This window comes from Penicillium roqueforti, assembly GCF_015533775.1.
Source record: "Penicillium roqueforti strain LCP96 04111 chromosome Unknown scaffold_05, whole genome shotgun sequence".
Classification (NCBI taxonomy): domain Eukaryota; kingdom Fungi; phylum Ascomycota; class Eurotiomycetes; order Eurotiales; family Aspergillaceae; genus Penicillium; species Penicillium roqueforti.
Window position 1 is genome coordinate 291,980 of NW_024067569.1, and position 16,449 is coordinate 308,428.

Genomic DNA, 16,449 nt, shown 5'->3' on the forward strand with positions numbered 1-16,449 from the left:
GGAAACGCTTATCTATAGTTAGGTAGTATTTATTATCTAGTTAGTACTCCTAGGGATTATTACTATCTAGGATAGGTTCTAGGTATATAATACTAATAATTAGGTAGATTCTTAACTTAGTTAGGATATTTAAATAATAAGTAAGTTTCCTAATATATTTAAGTACTTTAAAATACCTAATATAATACTATTATAGTTACCTTAGTAAAACTTAGTTTAATAGTATATTATATCTATATCCTAGCTTAAGATAGACTTTATTACCGATATTAAAAAAAATCTATCTTTAATAGTAGTTATATTAGCGTTTTATATATATAGTAGCCTAAGTAGTAGAATACTCGGTATCTATATATATAATAATATTAGGAGCTATAACTTAGTATAAAAGCGACTAAGGGTAGTATAGTTTAATACTATATAAGAGTTTATAAGGTAAGTAACCTATTATTATACTAATTAAGCTATTTAGTATAGCTTAGAGGGTAGGTAATAGGTTTAGCTAATCTTCGTTAGGGTAAGTAGCGATTGCGTACTATATAGTAACTTCAGCTATCTAGTTAGTATATTCTAACTAATTATTAGTTTATAGGTAATAGGTAGTAGTAAAAAACAACTTAGTATAGATAAGGTCGAAAAGTGCTTTCTAGAGGCCCTATATAAACTTAGGGTCGCGATCACTAATAATCACTGTAGGAATCCCCTAATTAGCTATCTACCAGAAAGAGAGAGTACCTAGTGCCTAATCTTTACTATCCTAGTCTACGCAGCCAGGTATCATTCCTATTAACTTAGTAAACTTATCAGTTATAGTTATAGCCGCATTATATCTATTAGTCGAAATAGGCATTGCGACGATTAGATCTAAAGTAATAGTGTTAGAATATGTGTTCTTCATTCGATTGTTTGCTTACTTTATACTATTTATCCTATTTCATTTCATCTGATCAAAGTCATGAAATCATCTGATAAAAGTCATGAATTCATCTGATGAAAGTCATGATTTCATCTAATCGAAAAATCATGAAATCATCTAGTTAGTTATAAGATCAATCTGATCTCAGTACTTACTAAGCTATCTGCAATGTTTATATAAGAAAGCCCCAGATTGTATAGAATACCAGATCAGACAAATTGACTATTTTAGACCTAAATATATACTTTAATCTCATGTTTTTAACTGCCTAGTTATTTATCTATTTAAATACTAAGCATTTAACCCCTCAAGAGTATAAGATAAAGCATTGTACCTAGTTTTACCACCCTCTAACAGTTATAAGCCCGGCCTAACCCTTTTATCTAAGAGTTAAGACTAATATTAACGACTTTTCATCTAATCTTTATTTTATCTAATCTCTCTTCTATCCAATTTTACTACTATAATAGAAGCGAAACCCATAATTATCTTAAGTTAGTAATCTAATTAGTTAGTCTAGTATATATATATTAGATTAATTGCTATTAGCTATAGACTATAGGAATACGTTAACCTAGAAGAAATAATAACCCTTCTAATACTAAATAAACCTATTTATCCTATCTTTACTAAGACTTTTACCTAGGGTAAAGCAATAGTTAATCTAAATAACTATTAACTAACTCTCTAATAAGAATTAAGATAAGAATATAAAATCGACTATAAACAATTTAAGATAATAGATAATAGGGCTTAAGCCCTATTCTATATAATTATAGGATCGCTCTTAATTAATAATAGATAACTAGTTAATAATACTATTACTAGTTAGGATACCCTATCTATATTATATAATATTTATATACTAACTAATAAATCTAGAAAGCGTTATATAATACAATAATAGTATACTTTATAATAAGGACTATTATATAATCGATTAATTAAAAAATAGCTTATAAATTAGGAGAATATCTATATAGAAGTATCCTAAATAGAAATTACTAAAGCTACTAAATTATATACTTTATATAACTTTCTTAAAGCTATTAGATTATTATCCCTATATTTTACTAAATATTAGACTAATTACCTGATAATAATTAGAGAGTTAGGTAGTAAAATACCTGATTTCTACTAGTTACTTAAAAAATACTGTAATTCTATTTATCTAAACCTACTAAAGATAGTAATAAAGGTCGCTTATACTACCTTTTAGGGTTATAACTAAAGTAGTAAAAGCTAGTAGAAAGATTAGACAAATTTAATATATAATCTATAATACCCTTATTAAGAAGACCCTAAATAAGGAAACTATATATTTAATAACTACTAATATATTAATCTTAAAATATAACTAAATAGATAGATAGTATTACCTAATATAGAAGAACGATTTAAAAAGGCCTATTAATATAAAGGATTAAATTATATATATAAAAATACCCTAAAAAAGTATAATTTAGACTAAAAAACTGAACTAGACTAAAAGAAATTAATAATAATAATAATATAGTTTAGTAGTTAAATAATATAAACTTAGATAATATATAACTTATAAAATCTATAGGTATTTAATATAGGATTAGATATATACCTATATAATAATATAACTAAATTTATTAACTATACCTAGAATTTATCTTATATCTCTATAGGAGATATAACCACTAAAATTAAAGGTTTTAGGACTATTTTAGTATAACCTACTAAGTTACCTAATTAAATAGTATTTAAATTAATAAATGTGGCCTATTTCCTAGGCTTTTATCTAAACTTAATCTCTACTAGTCTAGTAGAAAAAGTAGGTATATAGTATAATAGATAAAAAGGTTATCTCGAAAGTAATAAAGGAAGCCTTATTTATAAGGTTAAAAAGATATCTAACCTAATTTTTATCTAATAGTAATAAGATATACTTAATTAACTAAAATTGAATAATTAGACTAATATAGAAACTAACTATTTATCTAATCTTATTAATTATATAACCTTACTAAATATATTAAATATAATATAATTATCTAATCTATACCTAATAAAAGGATTATATAACCTATAGTATACTTATTTAGGCTATCTAAATAAATAAGTACTTAAATACCTTAAAAAAGCGGCTATAAATATCGAAATTAACTAAAATTCAACCCTTTTATCCTATAAAATATACCTGATTTCTAAGGTAGAAAGGTAGATATCTTATTAACTAATAATAATTAGGGATTAACTATTTAAAGTAGTCTATTAGGACCTAATTTATATAACTAAGGTATATAACCACTATAAATATATCTCTTATCTAATCGACCTTATAACCAAATATTAGATTTTATCTAATCTAAGCTATAAAGATTAGGTAATAGATATAATTTAGATAAAGTTTATATTTATAAATAACTAGTTTAATATTAGACTAAAGGTTATATACTATAATAGAGATAGGAATTTACTCCTATTCCTAGTAGAATATAAAGAAAAAGGAATTAAAGTTTATATAACCCTACCTTATTAACCTAAGTAAAATAGTTATACTAAGAGATATAGCACTTTAATCTTAATAATAGTATATACTATATTTATTAATACTAACTTACCTATATTTTTATAGTCTAAGGCAGTTAATACTACTATTTATACCTAAAATAAGCTACCTAATAAGTAACTAAACTAGATATCCCTATAATAAGTGCTAGTTAATTAACTAGTAATAGCCCTAGTATATATAATATTAATCCTATCTCTATTAAATATTAGGGTATATAGTTATAAGGTATATATTCGAATCCTATTAATACTATACTTATTTAAAATAAGTGTATATATATAGATTAATTATCTTATAGGATATAATATATCTAATATATAGTATATATAGATACCCTAATCTAGGAAGATTATATATATATATAATATTATTTTCGATAAAATGAGTTTCTATACCTTAGAAGAAGAGTAGGAAAACGATATTCTAATAGTAAATAAGATAAATAAAGTGATTTTAATACTAATTTAATCTAAATTTAACTAGTTAATTAATAAAATTGAGGTTACTAAGGAAGTCGATATATTAGATAAAATAGTTAATAAAATATATAATAACGAAATGGAAGACTAATTAATACCTAAGGCTCCTAATTAGCCTAAGGTAGAGATAATATTAGATAAAATCCTTAGTAATTAGTTAGAAATACTAGATAAAAGTGAAATAGACGAAATTCTTAGAGATTAGCCCCTAATACTATTAGAAAGTATATAATCTAATAATAAACTATATAATAATAGGCTAATAGTATTAATTAATAATTTAAATATTAACGATTTATCCCTAAAGAGACTATTTTTGCCTAATAATAATAAAAGATTACCTAATAAGAAATATTAGATAAATCTAATTCTTAGCTATTTATAAGTATTTTTAATAGTATTATTATCTTAACTAAAGAAAACGCTAGTTAATAACTTATTAAAAGAACTAGATAATTAGTCTGAAGTTCAATTTTACGCTTATAAAGTAGAATAGCGTTATATAATATAGGTTAAATATAATAAACTAAATAAGATAAATATATAGATACCTAAGAAAGCTGATTATATAATATAACTATACTTAGACTAATACAGAGATATACTATAGAATATCTGCCCTAGGTATTAAATTCTCCTAATCTAATAGGTATTTAAATATAAATTAGATAAAAACGGGTTTTTAATATATTTTAAGGTATAAATCTATATTTATAGTAACCTTTAGATTATTAAAGATAAAGAAGATATTAGGGCTATAACCTTAGTAGCTTATACCTTATATATACTACTAGTAATAGCTACTACTTTTAATCTAGAAACCTTCTAAATAGATATAGTAAATACCTTTCTTAATAGCTTACTTTTACCCTATTTATACTACTAGTTTCTACTAGGTTACTAATAATAAGGTTATATTTTATAACTAAACTAAGCTCTATATAGACTACGAATTTTATCCTATTTATAGGAAGAAATAATTAAATTAAAGCTTATAGAAATAGGCTTTTATCTAATCCTAGAAGACCTATACTTATTTTTAGATAGAAAGGTTATATTAATAATCTTTATTAATAATCTTCTTAGTATATATCTCCTAAAATACTAAAAATATACTAAATTTATCTAAAATCGCCTATATTAAAGCTTTAAGATAAAAGATTATAATAAATTATCCTAATTTATTAGAATTTATATAATTAGAGATTAGATAAAATAGAAGATATAGTTAAATTAAAATATATATATTAAAAAGATCTCTTATAGATTTTATCTAACTAATAGGAAGCTACTAAAGACCCTACTTCCTAGTAAGAATCTTACTTATATATTACCTAATATATTACCTAACTATAAAGTATACCTATAACTAATTAATTACTACTAATTATTAGTAGGATTAATTAGTTTTACTATAATAATAATATACCTAGATATTACGTTTATATATTAGATACTTTCTTAATAGCTTACTAAGCTAGAAAGAAGCTATATAATTACTATAGAGTAAATAATATTATACCTTTATAGGATAAGATACTATTTAATTAAATTTAATAGGTTATATAATCCTAAATATATCTTCTATATAGTATTAGATACTAGTTTTATAGATAATATTAGATAAAAAAGCTCTTAAGGCTTTATTTTTACCTTTTTTAGTAGTCTAATTGATTAGTTAGTAAGAAAATAATAAATTATTACTATATTAATAACCGAAGTAGAACTTATTACCCTTTCTAAGGCTATAAAATACCTACTTTAGACGAAACAATTACTTAGATTAATTAAATTTAACCTAGAAAATAATCTAATACTATTATATAATAATAAATAGACTATTAATCTAATAATTAAACCTAATTTATTATATTAGATAAAACTATATTATATAGATATTAATTAATATTAGTTATAAGAAAAGGTAAGAAATAGAGATATATATCTCTAATAGATTTAGATAAATAATATAATCGCTAATAGATTAATAAAATACCTTCTGTCCTAAAAGTATATTAAATTTCTAAATTAGCTGAATTTAAGATAATTACCTAATCGGGTAAATAAGTTTAATAATATTTAATCTATATTAGCTTTTTATCCTATAATTATAGCTTTTAACTAAGGTTAAAATCTAAAGGGGTATATTAGAATATATATTCTTTATTCGATTGTTTACTTACTTTATACTATTTATCCTATTTTATTTTATCTAATCAAAGTCATAAAATCATCTAATAAAAGTTATGAATTTATCTAATGAAAGTCATGATTTCATCTGATCGAAAAATCATGAAATTATCTAGTTAGTTATGAGATTAATCTGATCTTAGTATTTACTAAGCTATCTACAATATTTGTATAAGAAAGCCCTAGATTATATAGAATACTAGATCAGACAAATTGACTATTTCAGACCTAAATATATACTTTGATCTCATGTTTTTGACCGCCTAGTTATTTATCTGTTCAAATACTAAGCATTTAACCCCTCGAGAGCATAAGACGAAGCATTATGCCTAGTTTTACCGCCCTCTAATAAATAGTATAAAAGGGTATCGGTAGGGCAATGATTAGTTAGAGAGAACTGTATGGGCGATAATAGCGGATCCTATACTCTAAATAGATAGGGTAATATTTAATATACTGCTTTAGGAGCTTAGTACCTTTATAGAATATAATACCACGAAGCTTATACTAAGCTCTATCGAAACCCTAGTATATCTACTTATTATAAACTAAGTTAAAAATTTCCTAAGTTATAGATTAGGGTAGATATAGACTCTCCTTACTATTAGAATTTATGAAAATAATTAAGCTATTCTCTAGATAGTAGGGTAACTTCTTAACTTAGGGATCCTACTAGGTATTAATACTTTCTAGAGTATCGATTAGGGCTAACTAGTAAGTATCTAACTAGTATCCTTATAAGATATAATCCTTAGTATTATCGCTTAGCTAGAATACTGATACTATAAGGAGGTATACTATAGGTTAGTCTACTATAGGTTATTTAAATATATATAGTACTAGGATATCCTTAAGATTATCTTATATACTAGGGACTAATAGGTCTATATATAGTAGATAGGAAAAAGTATTAGTAATCTTATTAGTTTTTCCTAGTCTATAGAAGATATATAGGTAAAACTATTAAATAAATTAGGATATATAGATTAGGCGAAGATTTTAGTATTCTAAAGAAATAGAACTTAAGTTTATTACTTTAGTAATACCTATAATACTACTATAATTAATATATACTATAGTTAGAAGGTCGCTAGGATAGGCCTCTACTAAGTAATATACCTTATAGAGAGTCTAGTAGAGGGTAGAAACCTTAAGTTTAATAGGCTAGTAATTCTTCTCTATATTTATAAGAAGTTAGCTAAGGAATATAATTAGCTAGATCTCTATAGTAGGGGGTAGCTTTAAAATATCTTTATAAGTAAATATTATCTTTATATAATAGATTATAGTACTATACCCTATTTCCTTTAAACTATTAGTATTAATATAGAGCTAATATATAGGATTATAGTATACTAGCTATTTAGGTTTATAAAACTTAGCCTAAAGTAGATAAAAACTCTTAAGCTTAGCCTAAGAGGGTTTATTAAGAATAGCTTATATACTCTATACTTAGTACTAGGGGCCTTTAATTAGGCTCTCTTTTAGTAAGTTTATCTTATAGACTTAGAGTGGTTCTAATTTCTATATATAGCTTTTAATATAATAGCGAAGATTACCTATTATTTTAAGATATATTTCTAGTTACTTATATATATATAGAAAAACTAGTAAGGTTATTACCTTTACCTTCTTAGTAGTTATTAATATACCTATAGAGTTAATATCCTTACCTAATAGGGTTAAACTTAGAAACCTAATATATACTTTCTTTAGGTTTAGAGTAATATTAAATTCCTCTAGTTTTATAAATAGTAGGTAGAGTTTAGTAATATACTTATTAAGTATATTACTAACTATAAAGATATTATCGATATAGGTTTAATACTATTCTTAAAATATATAGAATATATTATCTATCTAGTATTATATATAGGTAATAGAGTTTAAATTACCTATAGTAATAATATAGAGAATTTCTTAACTATAGTATAATATAATAGCTTAATAGCTATAATAGTTAGGATAGATATACTATTAATAGAAGAATTTTACTATATCTATAATTATAATAAAATACTTACCTTTTACTAAAGTAATAATCTTATCTTATCCTAGTAATAGGTATAGGTCTAGAACTAAGTTTTTATTTATTAGGTAGTTATTAACTATAATATAACTAACCTATTAGAGCTTAGCGTTACCCTTATTATCTATATAAATAACCTATTTCTATATAATAAAAATAGGGTTTATATCTTAGGCTTAGTATTTAGTAAATAATATCTTTCCTTAAGTATATAGAGTATTAAATATATTATTAATAATTTATTAGCTTTCTCTTACCTATCTATAGACTTATAAATATTATAGCTTTAAACTAGGGACTATTAGGAATCTTATCTATTTATCTTATAGGATATCTATAATACTAGGGTTAGACTAAATATTATATTACTTATAAATATTATAGAGTATTACAGCTATTTTAGGTATCCTATAGATTATAATACTATTAGGTAGTACTATTTCTAGTAGATATCTTAGCTAAGTATAGGCTATAGATATTAATAGGACTTTCTATATATCTAGTATAAAAATAGTATTAGGAAGTCTATTAGGAAGTTTATCTAGTAGCTAGGGTAAGTTATTAATAGTAGTTAGGTAGATAGTAATAGAGTTATAAATATCTTAATTAATTAATAGGGGGTAGGACTTAATTACTTAGGGCTATAATACTAGAGGTATTACCTTAGTAGAAACCTAGTAGGTAGATATAAAGTCTAGCTCTAAAAGTTAGCCTATATAATCCTTCTTCCTAATAACTTATATTTAGTTAGTATTATTAATAGTATATATATATATAAAACCAATATTAACTATCTATACTAGAATCTTAAACTTACTATTACCTAGCTTAAAAATAAAGTTATAATCCTTTAGTAAAATCAACTTTATAATAATAGGGATCTATACTACCTAGTATAGGGGGACCTCGATTTTAGAAGAAATATAGACTAGTCTTTTACTTATATAGTATAGTTTTATATAAAGGGTAATAGGAAAAGTCAGGTTTTTATAGGACTTAATAATTATTTAGGAATATAGGAAATTAAGTATAAACCCCTCTAGTCCTAGAATATCTATATTAATAAGAAGCTAGGTATAGAGGTCTTCGATAATATAGGCCTTAATTTATAGCTCTATAGCTATATCTTTATTTAGGAAGTAAACTTAAATAATAATATAGTAATTAGATAGGTATTAGGAACTGATTCTACTTATAGGAATTAGGCTAATAGGGTACTAGGGGTATTAGAGTAATACTACTAGCTTTAAATCGATTAAAGTTATAATATATCTAGAGTTAAGGTAATAAGTATTTAGCTTATTAGGGCTTCTAAGTCTAACTATAGCTATTATATATTATTAGGATCGAAATATATAGCTAGGGATATAGTCGGTCTATCTAACTAAGTAGATAATATAATAAGTAGGATTTACGAAATTAGCGATAGCTTTAGCTAGTATAGTAGTAGTAGTTTAAGGCTTATAGCTATTAAGATACTAATATAGCTTAGTATTTAACTTAAAAACCTATAAATAGGATAAATAAGTAACTAAGTACTTACTATCGACTATATATAACTAGGCCTATACTAGTAGATTAACCTAGGCTTAAAAACTAGATTAGTAGTTATTATCCTATAGGCTAATAAGGTTAGCGAAATTTATACTATATAGGTCCTTATTAGTATAAAAGTTATCTTTAAAATCCTATTAATTATTATTATTAACTAGGATATTATCCTAATATTCCTTTAGGCTATTATTATTAGCTTAAAAGTAGTTATTTAACTAATAATAGTTAATATCTATATCTATATAATATATCTACTAAGGTTTATTCTAAATAGTATACTAGGAGTTCCTAGAGCTATTATAGCTAGACTATTAGTAGCTAGGATTATTCTAGGTCTACTAAGCTTAAACTCCCTACTATAAATATTATTATCTCTAAAAGGTTTAGAGGCCTTAGTTACTTTATACTAGGTTCTAGGGCTAATACTAATAGGACTAATATTAGGTTCCTATAGCTTAATATAGGCGCTAAGGAGTCTACTAAGCCTAGCTATAAGGTACTAGAGCCTATTATTATCTATATCTAGCCTAGCTTTAAGGTAGACCTTAATAGTCTTAGGCTAATAAGCGGTTATAGCTATATAGGCACTAAGGGTAGCCTTAGCGCTAGTCTTATCGGTAATATAGGGCTAAATTATCCTATTATAGCCTATTATTTCTAAACCTAGTAGTTAACTAACTCTAGCGCTTAATTACTATATCTTTCTAGTCTTAATAGTAGTAGTTAAGGCTATTTATAAAAGTAACTAATAAGGTAGTCTTAGTTAGCTCTAGGATATTATAATAAAGTATAGGCTCTAGGTTCTAGTAAATTTATAATAACTAGTTAAGAATATCTATTATACCTATAGCTTTATATAGGTATAATATACCCTATATATATTCTCTTAGGGTATAGCCTTAGTATATATTATCCTATTTATATATATACTTATTAAGCTAGAGAAGGGCCTTAGTATAATTAGGTCTAAAATACTATAATATTATAGAAAACTATCTATCTTAGAGTAAAACCTAGTTTATAAGGCATTTTTTATCTATAGTTAGTTCCTATAAATACTATTAGAGTATATTACCTTATAGGTAGCTATAGATATTCGCTTAGATAATAGCTTCTAACTTTAGGAGTATTAGGTCTATTATATAATCTATAAATATATATATATTAGAGTAGATATAAAGATTTTAAACTATATCTATTCTATCCTTAAAACTCTTTAAAGGATTAAAAACACTAATTTTAGATACTTTCTATAAGATATTAGTAGTAGCTAATTAGCCTAAAGAACCTTACTTACCCTAGGGACCTTAGTTACCTTAAGGCCTATAAAGAGTATTAGTATTATTCTAAAGGCTTATCTATATAGCTTTCTCGATAAACTCTATAAACTATACTATATTAAAACTAGGTAATAGTAGGAAAGTAGCTAAAGTTAATATATCGCCTATATAGCCAGGACCCTAATTTCTATTATTATAGCTAGGACCTAGACCTCTATTATTTACTATTTTTTATAGGAGATTAGAGAGTTTAGCTTCTTATAGTAGGCTTAATAGACCTACTATAGGGCTAGCCTTACTATTATAAAAATGTGAAGTTAATCGTACTCTTAACTATACTAAGGGTTATTCTAGGGTTAGGTACTTAATACTAGCCTTATAAGAGTAGAGATCTACTTAGTTATCTTTAGCTTATTTAGTTCCTAGAGATTAGACTTCTACTTAGTTATCTTCTACTTATTAGTTATCTAGAGATTAGACTTCCACTTAGTCGACTTTAGCTTATTAGTCTTCCGGAGACTAGACTTCTACTTAGTTAACTTTAGCTTATTAGTCTTCTAAAGACTAGACTTCCACTTAGTTATCCTATAGAAGGTCTATATAGCTGTCCTTAGCCTATAGTACAGAATTTTCGTCCTTAGTTTAGAAAAACTTACTATTATAACTATTTAACTAGGGACTAAAACGAGGCTGCTATTATATAGTAGCGGGCCTATATATATAGTATATAATAGTAGTAGCTTAGGCAGTCGGTTAGTCTAAAATAGGCGTTAAAGACTAGGGTATAGAAAGGTATATTATAGCAGTAGGTTAGGCAGTCGGTTAGTCCGATATAGATATTAAAGATTAAGATATAGAAGCCGGTAAACTAGGAGGCTTACTTATAGTTCGCTTAGGTCGGGGTCTCCTAAGCAGATACGCAGGCTCACTTGATAGAGGGGTTATAGGACTTAGAACGGTAAGGTAAGATATTAGATAGAGGAAATCCTTAACAGCCTTATTGAGTATAGACCTATCGATAGGCTAGGAAGGTAGAAATAGATCCTCTAAAGATAGAAGGATAATGGAAGTGGATAGCGAGGTTGAGGGATTGGCGGGCCCGGTAGGTAAAGGGGTCAGGATGATGATAACGCGGGAAAGTATATCTACGTCGAAATCACCTGACTAGGGGCGTGCCTCCTGGCGATAATTGTCGAACTGGATTATAAGCTGGGTGGCCCGACGAGTACGCTTGTCTATGGATTGTTATAGTAGCGGCTCAGCACTGTGATCGACAGCCTTACTGTAGCGGCTTGGCACTGTGATCGACAGCGTGGTCGACCGCCGATTGTGCTAGGCTTGGTGACCTCTGACCTCGGCACACAGGGGAACCCCTGAGGTGGTCAAACTTGCTACCATAAATGTGGCAAGTAAGCTTGGTGGGGAAGATGATGATATTATGAACCCCTTGTTGGGGGTGCTAACTAGCTAACTATGACTAAGCTGTGACAGAGTCTCAGGAATATATATGAAAGGCGAATCCCTCCTGAGTGCAGCAGGCGGAAAGTAGCCACTGTACAAGTTTAATGGGAGGTAACCCTAACTATATCCTGTATTTTCCCACGTCTCACATCGACCGAATCACAGAAAAGAGGCTGTTCACAATCGATCTTATTGAGTTTCTTGATAAACTTCGATTATCTTGATCTGGGAATAAAGTTGTGTGTTATGTGGATTACTATGGGTACTTGGCCCGAAGTCAACGGGCCTAAATCTTTTGGCTGAGGCAAGCTTTCCGACCCTGGACCCACATCGCCAGACTGAGAGCTGGCCGTGCCTTATTTCTTTATATTTACATGAGGACTAGCTTCACAGCATTTAACGCCTGTCTAGGAAGGACAGCCGGCAGTCCGAGTCACAGAGCGAGTCCTTTAAATCCAATGAAACCCCGAGACACCGTGGCATACTTGGTGACGTGTCATGGAGGTCTTGTGGAAACAGGTTACGGAGCTGCATGGGCCGAATCCATAATCTAATTTTGGACAACCGAGTAACTAGTTAACGTGTAACTAGTCATGGAAGGCACCTAGTCACTATTACGTAATTCTGCTTCGCCCGCCTCACTGTTCGAGTAGCCGCTGCCCCGCCCCCTCACCTCAGAGCAACGATTGCAAGATAAACCTGGCGCCTACAACTTGACGCTACATTGTGCTCATTTCTATATATAAGTATAAGTGTGCCACCTAAGCTTTGAAAACCCCTGAAAACTTCTCTACGTCCTTCATTCCAATATGGCTGAAGCGATCGGGCTGGCCTCCGGGGTCCTTGCTTTGGCGACATTTGCCTTTCGTTGTAGTGTCTCACTCTATGAAACAGTGAACGGCTTCCGATCGCATCCAAAGCGGGTGCGCGACCTTCTCGCCGAGCTGGAAGCCCTCAGTGCTGTGCTGGCTCCCCTCGTCGACCTGGTGAAATCGAACTTTAGTGTCGATCTCTCGTGCCTAGACCTGCCACTATTGCGATGCGGTAATGTTTGCCAAGAGTTCCAGCAGGAGATTCTTAAATGCGCATCGCGATCAGACAGTACCGGCACGAGCTTCCGGGACTGGGCCAGGCTGACATACATGGGTAACAACATTGTCGATTTCCGCGACTTGCTGGCGGGATATAAAGCCACTATCAATATTGCCTTAACCGATGTAAACCTGTGAGTGTCACCTTGAGCTATTACAGCGTCGCCCCCCTCATTTCTGAGCTTCCATTTACGCAAGTAGCTAATTCTTACGAGGCGCTTATCCGCTGGTGCTGTTGAAAATATTGGGGACTACGAGAGCCTCATCCAAGATGCGAAAGATGATCTGGGAGCTCGGCTTGAGAGTATTGATAGGAAGTTGGAAGAGCTGGCTAAGAACGATGTGACTCAGTCTGGGCCTGATGCGGCTGAATTACATTCGTTAAGAGAGGAGCGCTTGAGTACGGAGAAGTGTCTTCAGATTTGCGCTCAGCTGTCGAACCATATCGATCAAATTCAACTGATGTCCGACGATGCGGGTCCATCTCTGGGGTCAGCCGGATCTGAAGCGTCACCGGCAACGGTCACAAATGAAGGTCTCCAAGAATGCAAAAATAGCTTGGCTATGACGGCAAACAAGTTGGAAAAGCATATGCGAGCTATTATGGATCGACTAGTCGCAAAATCAAGGACAGCAATATCCTCTGACGAGGATGCTCAAGATCTATCAAGGTTGCGCGACGAGTGGGAAACTACTCGGCAGTGCCTCGAAATTTGCTCACGGGCGGATGATCACTTAAAGGAGAACGTCAGTATCATCGAAAATCACGGCACTGGAGATGCTCTCCAATTTATGGTCTCCGCAAATGGTCAAATTCTTCACGGAAAGAACCGGGGCCTTGGTTGGAGAAGCAGGCAAGTGGGAGGCTATATGAGCAACGAATCAATCCAGCAGTTGTCACGAGACCTTACGGCTATTCATTCCAGTCGGCCGAGGGACGAAGTACCCATGTCAAAAGAGGGTTCCGCTCTAGACAAAGGCGGTATGGTAGAAGGTGAGATGACTCGCGAATTTGAGGAGCAATACGGGAGAGGCTTCGCTCTGACACCGGCACGTACGCCAGAGGCGCAGATTCCATCATGCAGCGCGAGCAATTAGACGGTATTGTTGCCGGTGACGAAACAAGAAGCTAGAGTGGAGAGGAAGACTGCCCTGCCGATAACGAGAGACTAGCCTGGTCAACCACGTGACCCATCTGTATCTATGATGAAAAATGCCGGTATTCATTCTGGTATTAATCCCAGATTCTGACAATATATCAAGATCAAGTGTCCTTGTGTCTCCGTAAGTGTTACATGCTAGTTCTTTCCAGAAGAAAAGAGTACAATCAATTCCAAATTATAAGTATAAAGGAGGGAAAGAGAAAATCTACGATCTCCTCGACTGTGTTTTGTGCTCTTCCTAGCGACCTTGCCATAAGCCATGCAAACTCCGACCTCATTTACGGTTTAGAAAGGAACGACCGCAATGTTAAGTGCGAGGTCGCGGTTCAAGGTTGGGCAGGTGCACCAGTCAGTCGGCATAAGTCGGCAGATCGTCACATTAAGCTTAATTTCTAAAATTTTATGTTGTACGGAGTAACTTGGGGTGAGTACGGCAGCCGAAATGGGCCAAACTGGGGAATGCGATTTCTGCCGTGCAGAATCCTAGAATCGCCGCTAGTGGGACAATACAATACTAATAAAACTTTACCCGGCCTACTTGATATTATACATTTCCCTTTAATGATAGTACTAAGTGTACGACCAATGCATGAATATTCCTTTGGCCACTTAAGGTGAATACTACCTTCGGGGCATTCTTTAGCCGGGTTATTCCCAGAGTATCCTATAGTATATTGTCGATCTGGGTATAGATATCAGTTATATTTGAGCTAGTAGGTATAAAACAATGTTTATAATATATCCGACGGGTTGTAGTAGTGTATGAAAGCTTACCAAAGAGACTTCAGGGTTCTACCTCAAGTAACCAAAGAGAGAGCGCAGATTGCCCTAGAGAGAATTTCCAGCTTTAGGCGACACAGCGATAAGATACACAGTTTTGGGATCAATATGAATAAGGGGCAGCTACTTCTGGACTGGTGCGTCTTCAATCAAGAGTACTGAGTTGCCAACAGCCGCGCTGAAGTTGTTCACGAAGACGCGGCGAGGTCTGGAAGGGTCGGTACTTCTCTCCCACACCGTTGGCTTCAGAGCGATATTGATATTTCGCTCTCCTAGATCAGTCAGGAACTTGGAATTGGTTTTGGTCTTGATCCTACAGTGAGGGACAATCATGATCTTCTGTATCATCAGACGCACTTTTATCAGGGCCGAGACACCGGAGGACGCCCCACCGTGGCCGATGTTTGCCTTTGCTGAGCCCAAATAGAGAGCTTGCTCCTCCGTCCGGCCCTTGGGGACCTCCGAGAGCGTCGGGGCGGAAGTATCCAAGACACTGATCATTCCACCGGCATCACCCGCTAGAGTACCTCTGTATCATAGTAAGTATTGTTTCATGAATGCAGGTTGAGGTGAGTTAAGCTCCATGCATTTCTACATAGCTAACGCTATATGGATCCACAGCGGCTTGGTTCAAGATTTTCTTGAAGATTGCGCGCTGGGCCCCGGAGTGAGGCCGGGTAATAGACTCCGACTGGGTTTGTGGAAGCGCTGAGGATGACACCGAGAATAGGGTCCTTGTCGGCGATGGCGTCGTCAAGGCGCTTAATGATGACTATTCCAATACCCTCGCCACGGCAATTTCCATCGGCGTCATCGTCAAATGTTTTGCAATTTCTAGTTCGCGAAAGGAAGTGACCCCGGCCAAGTCCAGAAGTGAAATCCGGGTTAGTCAGAACATTAGTTCCACTGGCGATGGCAGTATCGATGTCTCCTCTCCAAAGCGAGTTACACGCTAGGTGGA

General features: G+C 31.2%; 2 protein-coding genes across 2 annotated transcripts; one reads left to right on the forward strand and one right to left on the reverse strand.

Annotated features, from left to right (window-relative positions):
- Positions 1–13,263: 13,263 nt before the first annotated feature.
- On the forward strand, positions 13,264–14,643 carry LCP9604111_3306 (uncharacterized protein; the record flags this gene model as incomplete). Its single annotated transcript, XM_039070880.1, has 2 exons — positions 13,264–13,679; positions 13,761–14,643. The coding sequence occupies 2 exons, from the start codon at positions 13,264–13,266 to the stop codon at positions 14,641–14,643; spliced, it is 1,299 nt and encodes a 432-aa protein (XP_038930573.1).
- Positions 14,644–15,611: 968 nt separating this feature from the next.
- On the reverse strand, positions 15,612–15,989 carry LCP9604111_3307 (uncharacterized protein; the record flags this gene model as incomplete). The annotated part of the gene is made up of 1 exon (XM_039070881.1): positions 15,612–15,989. One exon carries the CDS (start codon positions 15,987–15,989, stop codon positions 15,612–15,614), a length of 378 nt encoding a protein of 125 aa, XP_038930574.1.
- Positions 15,990–16,449: the final 460 nt, after the last annotated feature.